Source organism: Colobus angolensis, unplaced genomic scaffold (assembly GCF_000951035.1).
Source record: "Colobus angolensis palliatus isolate OR3802 unplaced genomic scaffold, Cang.pa_1.0 Scaffold96, whole genome shotgun sequence".
Classification (NCBI taxonomy): Eukaryota; Metazoa; Chordata; class Mammalia; order Primates; family Cercopithecidae; genus Colobus; species Colobus angolensis.
In genome coordinates, this window is record NW_012123598.1 from 61915 (window position 1) to 69549 (window position 7635).

Below are 7635 nucleotides of genomic sequence, written 5' to 3' on the forward strand. Positions count from 1 at the left end.
ATGGTCTCGATCTCCTGACCTCGTGATCCGCCCGTCTCGGCCTCCCAAAGTGCTGGGATTACAGGCTTGAGCCACCGCGCCCGGCCCGATAATTTTTTTTTATTGGATGCAATTAACAATCTCAGTCATTGACATTTCAAAAAGCCTGGTTTACTACGTCTCTATTGACTCTATCATCTGGCTCCCAGGCCACGCAGAGGCAGTCCTGCTTCAGTGGCAGGAAATACAGGTGAGCAGTGAAGGCCATTTCCACCAGCATTAAGAGGATTGCTACTGGATGACAAAAGCCGGACCAAGGACAACTGAATCTCTCTTGACTTCATCTTTTTTTATTGTCTATGTAGCAATGGCCTGGAAGTAAACAGGCCAGAGAGGCTACAGGAATCCATAAAACCCGTGTTGTCTCTAACAATGACTTGAGCTACAAGACACACATTTCTAGAGGTTTAGGCACACAGTGATCCTGCAGGCAGTCACTGGAACATTTGTGGATAATTTTTTTTTTTTTTTTGAGATGGAGTTTCGCTATTGTCGCCCAGGCTGAAGTGCAATGGTGTGATCTTGGCTCACTGCAACTTCCACCTCCCAGGTTCAAGAGATTCTCCTGCCTCAGTCTCCTGAGTAGCTGGGATTACGGGTGCCCACCACCACACCCAGCTAATTTTTTACTTTTAGTAGAGACAGAGTTTTGCCATGTTGACCAGGCTGGTCTCGAACTCCTGACCTCAGGTGATCCACCCACCTTGGCCTCCTAAAGTGCTGGGATTACAGGTGTGAGCCATCACGCCCGGTCTTTTTTTTTTTTTTTTTAAACAGTCTCTCTCCATCACCCAGGATGGAATGCAGTGGCGTGGTCTCAGCTCACTGCAACCTCCACCTCTGGGTTCAACCTATTCTCGGTGTGTCAGCTTTCCGAGCAGCCGGGATTACAGACATGCACAACTGCACCTGGCTAATTTTTGTATTTTTAGTAGAGATGGGGTTTCACCATGTTGGCCAGTCTGGTCTCTGACTCCTGACCTCAAGTGATCTGCACGCCATGGCCTCCCAAAGTGTGGGGATTTACAGGCGTGAGCCACTGTGACTGGCCTGAATAGCCTTCTTTTTTTTTTTTGAGACAGAGCCTCACTCTGCTGCCTAGGCTGGAGTGCAGTGGTGTGATCTCGGCTTACTGCAACCTCTGCTTCCCAAGTTCAAGCAATTCTCTGCCTCAGCCTCCCAAGTAGCTTGGGTTACAGGCACCCACCATCATGCCCGGCTAATTTTTGCATTTTTAGCAGAGATGGGGTTTCACCATCTTGGCCAGACTGGTCTTGAGCTCCTGACCTCGTGATCCACCCACCTCGGCCTCCCAAAGTGCTAGGATTAAAGGTGTGAACCACTGCGCCCGGACAGATGAAACTTTATATATAGAGGAACAGTCCATGTAATTTGCTGCAGTCTCCTCCATTCCCTAGCATTCAACCCAGCATTTCTTTACCAATTATGTTTCTCTCCAGCCCCATAGTTTTATACCTAGGGACACTAGCTCACTGAATTCTGTGTTTCAAGGGACACAGCTCCTTCACAGGACCTCATTAAGGGATTCTAAACATTGCAGGGCATTATGTGATATCCTCAGTCAACAAGAAAAACTCTGTGTTGTCTCCAGAAACAATGGAAGTTGTCACAACTGCCCCCTCTGCAGAATGACCTCTGAGCCCACCTGCAGGCAAAAATCAGAACCAGAAGGCCCTGCAGTGTCTCCTAGAAGGCCTTGGTAACAACGCAAAATAGGCCAAAAATGGAGCAAAAGCTATATTCTGCCAGCATACTGTCCCGTCTGAGGCAAACAAAATTTGAATCCCCACAAATGTGATATGCCTCTTTAAGCTGACAGAGTCCTATTATGTCTCCAAACTACCCCACAGTTAATACAACTTACAAGATTAAAGGTACTTAAACAAAAGGCCTTTATCATTGCACAAACCAGTTAACAGGCAGTTCCTGGTACGTGGTGAAAGCTAAAATACGCTTCATCATAAGCGTTGCCTAAGATCAACAATGTCTTCCAAAAAGGCAGTCCTCTGGAAGCTGCCAGCAGAATTCAGGTCAGGTCCTGGGGCCAACAATGGGGTAGTTACATGCACTATGTAGCCAGAGGAGGAAATGAGAAATCCCCCTAAGAGCTTAGACTACTCATACTTTCCTCCAACTAATGGAAGAGGTCTGCCTCCCTGAGCATGTTGGGGTGGTGACTGATGCACACTCCGTGGGTCTCCCAGTGGGTAGAGATGAAAAGGCTTCAGCCACAGAAACTGGCAGTGATATGAATCTGGTAAGGTCCCTGGGCAGGTTTAGAGAGTACAACATAGCTACACATGCTTCCCACATACCTCCAATTTATGGGGAATCCATAGATGTTTGGATACATGAGTCACATCAGGAGCAGGCTCTTCTCGAAGGCTAGCCTCCAGTGCCATCATACCAAGTTAAAACAAACAAACAAACAAAAAACACACAAATTCACAGCATATACAAGGCCTTTCTTCTTTGGGAAATCTTGTGTTAAATGTGACAACACAAGCTGGGCATGGTGGCTCACGCCTATAATCTCAGCACTTTGGGAGGCCGAAGCATGTGGATCACCTGAGGTCAGGAGTTCAAGACCAGCCCGACCAACATGGTGAAACCTTGTTTCTATTAAAAATACAAAAATTAGCTGGGCATGGCGGCAGGTGCCTGTAATCTCAGGTACTCAGGAGGCTGTGGCAGGAGAATCACCTGATCCCAGGAGGCGGGGGTTGCAGTGAGCCCAGATTGCACCATTGCGCTCCAGCCAGGGTGACAAGAGCAAAATTCCATCTCAAAAAAAAAGAAAAAAAAAGTGACAAAATAATTTCCCACATTCACCGCACATGAACTCTTCTGTGTCTTAAGAGGCCAGAGCTTTGGCTAAAGGATTTCCCACATTCACTGCATTCATAAGGCCTTTCTCCAGTGTGAACTGTCTTGTGTTGAATGAGGTGATTTTTGCGGGTAAAGGATTTCCCACATTCGCTGCACTCATAAGGCCTTTCTCCAGTGTGAACTCTCCTATGCTGAAGGAGGGCAGAGCTTTGGCTATAGGATTTCCCACATTCATCGCACTCATAAGGCCTTTCATTAGTGTGAACGGTCTGGTGTCGAACGAGGTGGGTTTTTCGGATAAAAGATTTCCCACATACACTGCACTCATAAGGCCTTTCTCCAGTGTGAACTGTCTGGTGTCGAACGAGGTCAGTTTTGCAACTAAATGATTTTTCACATTCACTGCACTCATAAGGCTTTGTTTTAGTGTGAGCTCTTCTGTGTCGAAAGAGGCCAGAGCTTTGGCTAAAATCTTTCCCACATTCACTGCACTCATAAGGCCTTTCTCCAGTGTGAACTCTTTGGTGTTGAATGAGGACAGATTTCTGGCCAAATGATTTCCCACATTCACTGCACATGTAAGGCCTTTCTCCAGTGTGAAATCTTCGGTGGTGAATGAGGTAGATATTGCAACTAAATGATTTCCCACATTCACTACACTCATAAGGCCTTGCTCCAGTGTGAACTCTCCAGTGTCGAAAGAGGTTAGTGCTATGGCTAAAGGATTTTCCACATTCACTGCACTCATAAGGCCTTGTGCTAGTGTGGGCACTCCTGTGACGATAGAGGTTAGTGCTGTGGCTAAAAGATTTCCCACATTCACTGCACTCATAAGGCCTTTCTCCAGTGTGAACTCGTTGATGTTGAATGAGGACAGATATCTGGCGAAAGGATTTGCCACACTCACTGCAGTCATAAGGCCTTTCTCCAGTGTGAACTCTTTGGTGTTGAGTTAGGTGACTTTTGCGACTAAATGATTTCCCACATTCACTACATTCATGAGTCCTTGTTCTATTGTGTGCTTTCCTGTGTCGAAGAAAGCCAGAACTTTGACTAAAGGATTTCCCACATTCACTGCACTTGTAAGGCCTTTCTCCAGAGTCAGCTCTTTGGTGTTGAATGAATACAAAGTTCTCTCTAAAAGATTTCCTGGATTCAGTGTATTTGAGAGGCTTTTGTCCAGTGGGAACTCTGAAGTGTCGAATCCTGCTGTGTGGTCTCTCACTGCTGGGAGTCACCTGAAGCTGGAGAAGTCCTGAGGTGGCTGAAAAGTCCCTCCCAACTTCCCCAAACATGAAGGGTTTTCCTGACACATGGAACCTGCAGTTCATCATAAATGAGGCCTGGTCCCCATCCATTTCAAAGAGCTTCTCTCCATTATCAAGCTTCTGGAGCTGGTGAAGGTTTGAATTCATCCAGAAATCTGATGCCCCACCCAAGTACAATTTCTGTCCATGGGGTGAGGCTTTGAGCTCAATCATTCGTAAAACGTCTCTCAGGACAGGGGTACAAATCTCACAGGGGTGACTCTTATCGGTGGATGTATCTGCCTTTGGAGTCCTGCCCTGTGACAGTTCTGCCACAGAAATGCTCTCTGCAGAAGGTACCCCCTCATCTTCTGCTCCACACCAACAACCTGAAAGAAGAGAAATGCTGAGAAAATGCAGGTTCACTACGGTGTGAGAAGTTACATCAAAAATGTGTGTCAGACAAAGAACGAGTCTAAGAAAATGTTCTTAGGATATGAGAGCTGGTGGCAATTTGGGGGAAAAAGGCTCCACAAGTCACAGAAAACAAGGGAGGCCTTATGAGATGAAAGACACAAAGTTGGGGCACAACTCAGAGAGAAGAGGTAGGGTCTGTGACTCACTATTCTTCCAAAAGCTTTTATCAGGACCTCCTCCCCTGATGAGAAGAGAGGACTTCAGTATACTGCACAGAAGATTATTGGTGTCCAGGCCCAGTAGAAACCCATGGGAACTGAATACTAGGTGTGGAAGGACTATTTAAAAACATGTGCACATCTGACAACATATTACATGTGGGTCAGTGTTAGAGAACACTCTAGAAGTTGCACTGGAAAGGAACAGGTAACACGTGGAGGCCAGAAATTGGGAGCAGCTAAGGGCTGGAAGTCATGGATGAAATAAAAATCAGAACATGTGTAGAAAAGAAAAAAAAAGGCCAGGCGCTGTGGCTCATGCCTGTAATCCCAGCACTTTGGGAGGCCGAGACGGGCGGATCACGAGGTCAGGAGATCGAGATCATCCTGGCTAACATGGTGAAACCCCAGCTAACACGGTGAAACCCCGTCTTTACTGAAAACACAAAAAAATAGCCAGTCATGGTGGCGGGCACCTGTAGTCCCAGTTACTCCGGCGGCTGAGGCAGGAGAATGGCGTGAACCCGGGAGGCGGAGCTTGCGGTGAGCAGGGATCCGGCCACTGCACGCCACCCTGAGCAACAGAGTGAGACTCTGTCTCAAAAAAAAAAAAAAAAAAGAAAGAAAAGAAAAAAAAAGAAATGATGTATGTCCCATGGAATTGGCACCCAATCACTGAGAACTCAGGATAGGTTTATGGTGTGATTAGAAACAGCCCTAACGTCTTGCCCTCCCTTAGTTGTCACTCATCAGGGCCGCCAGGCTTCCTCTGAGAGTATCTTGCTATTTGCAACCCATAAAGCAACCAGAGCCATCCCCCAATCCCAGTTGGGCAACTATACCAGTCCTGTAAGATGTAAGCCCTAAAGGGCAGACCAGAGAGGTGCACAGCCAGCACTGGCACAGAGCAACTCAGCACAGGACAAACTACAGCAGTGAAAAATAATGTTACAAGAAAATCTTTTAGGTGGATCTTTATGAAAAGCCTGTGGACCAATTAGTAGTTACCATCATGATGCCTGCAATTACTGAAACAGGCAGCTTGAGATTTTAGTTAGAAGCAAAAGGCAGAACACGGAGCAAACAGCATCCTAGAAGTGGACAAAGCCATCCCGTCATGGAGAAGGCAAGGACAAATCCTTTAGGTTGAGAGAAAGATGCTGTCTCCCAGACCCTTCACTGCATGCCTAGAGGCAACAGGTGTTAGGATAGTCTCGAGAGTGCCTTGCTTGGCGGTGTCCCCCAGAATACATAGCCAAGAAAGTGGGAAGGTCTGTAGAGCTCAGGGTCTAACTGAAGAAAGGACAGAGCTGCCTCAGGGACAGGGGAAAGGAGAGACCCACAAAGGACACTGGGAGGAATAGGAGGGCCTTACCTAGGGAGGCCATAACTGCAAAGTTCTCCAGCATCACATCGTGGTACAGGAGCCTCTGCGTCTCATCAAGGAGCTCCCACTCCTCCTGGGAGAAGTAAATGGCCACGTCCTCAAAGGCTACAAAACCCTGCTATGATGGGGACAGTTCATTCCATGATCAGCATCTTTCCTAGGACCCCACGTTGATTCCCCGACACGTCCATCCCTGGCTCACCCTCCTCCCCATCTCCCCACCTCAGGAAATACAACAGGCCCTGATGCCACTGAGGCCCACTCTCTCCTCAGGGTCCCATTGGTCACTGTGTTCTCCCACAGCAACAACAGGCAGGTGGGCAGATAGAAACCACATTCTCGTGTCTATAAATTCTCCTGGAATCCCTCAGACCACGGCTCCCAAACACAACTTGAAGGTCTGGGTTGACATTCCGCTCTCATGTCCTCAGTGTCCAGACCCACGAAACAAAAGCTCACAGTCCCTCTTCATATGTGCACTGCCCTTTCCACCACACCTCTCTCACCCAACCCACTCCCTCAGCCACCTCCACCCCCATCCCACAACACAGGCATCTCTCCTGCCTTCCTATATGTTACTCAGCACAAGACATCTAGAAAGTGCTTGCAAATTCAAACAAGTTCCAGGACTACCCAGACCTCTGATGGTCCCCACTGCCACAGGTAGCCCCATATCCTGCTCTGAAGCCCTCCCTACCTGAGTCTATTCCTTTCATCAACCTCAGCTACCCAGAACCACATACATATGTCAGATACACATGGCCCTTTCCAACTTGTATTGCACTAAACAGTAACTGCCTTCCTCTCTTGCTACCCTTCATTCCAGTGGCCCTCCACCCAAGGTTAAGTGATGCTCCCAGATGACTACTTCTGCCCCTAAACTTATCCGCCAGCCTGCATGAAACTCCGTAGGCATAGGAGCAGTCATAAGATCCTCAGCCTGTAGTCCCAGCTACTCGGGAGGCTGAGGCAGGAGAATGGCGTAAACCCGGGAGGCGGAGCTTGCAGGGTTACAGGCCATAGAGCTGTAAAGCATTAGGTCTGGCTTCAGCCTCATCTTGTCTGAAATCCCACTAGGTCTCTAATATGGTTTGGCTGTGTCTCCATCCAAATCTCATCTTGAATTGTAACTCCCACAATTCCTATGTGTCATGGGAGGGATCCAGTGGGAGGTAACTGAATCATGGGGGTGGGTCTTTCTTGTGCTGTTCTCCCAATAGTGAATAAGTCTCACGAGAACTGATGGTTTTAAGGCCAGTCGCAGTGGCTCACGCCTCTAATCTCAGAACTTTGGGAGGCCAGGGCAGGCGGATCACTTGAGGTCAGGAGTTTGAGACCAGCCTGGCCAATGTGGTGAAACCCCGTCTCTACTAAAAATATGAAAATTAGCTGGGTGTGGTGGCGCACACCTGTAATCCCGGCTACTTGGGAGGCTGAGACAGGAGAATCCCTTGAGTCCAGGAGGTGGAGGCTGTAG

At 48.0% G+C, this 7635-nt stretch overlaps 1 protein-coding gene across 2 annotated transcripts in view; it reads right to left on the bottom strand.

Moving 5' to 3' along the window:
- ZNF530 (zinc finger protein 530) overlaps positions 1 to 7635 on the bottom strand; it is a 14035-nt gene that overhangs the window by 3126 nt on the left and 3274 nt on the right. The window contains exons 2-3 of one of the 2 annotated variants that reach the window (XR_001000657.1): positions 6147 to 6276; positions 2376 to 4525 (exon numbers count right to left, since the gene is read on the bottom strand). Coding sequence is in view for 1 of the 2 variants with exons in the window: in XM_011932372.1 (XP_011787762.1) it covers positions 2889 to 4525; positions 6147 to 6276 (1767 nt within the window). In the remaining variant the exon portion in view is untranslated. Of the gene's footprint in view, positions 1 to 1934; positions 4526 to 6146; positions 6277 to 7635 lie in introns of those variants that run through there. The other variant, XM_011932372.1, reaches the window with a different exon arrangement.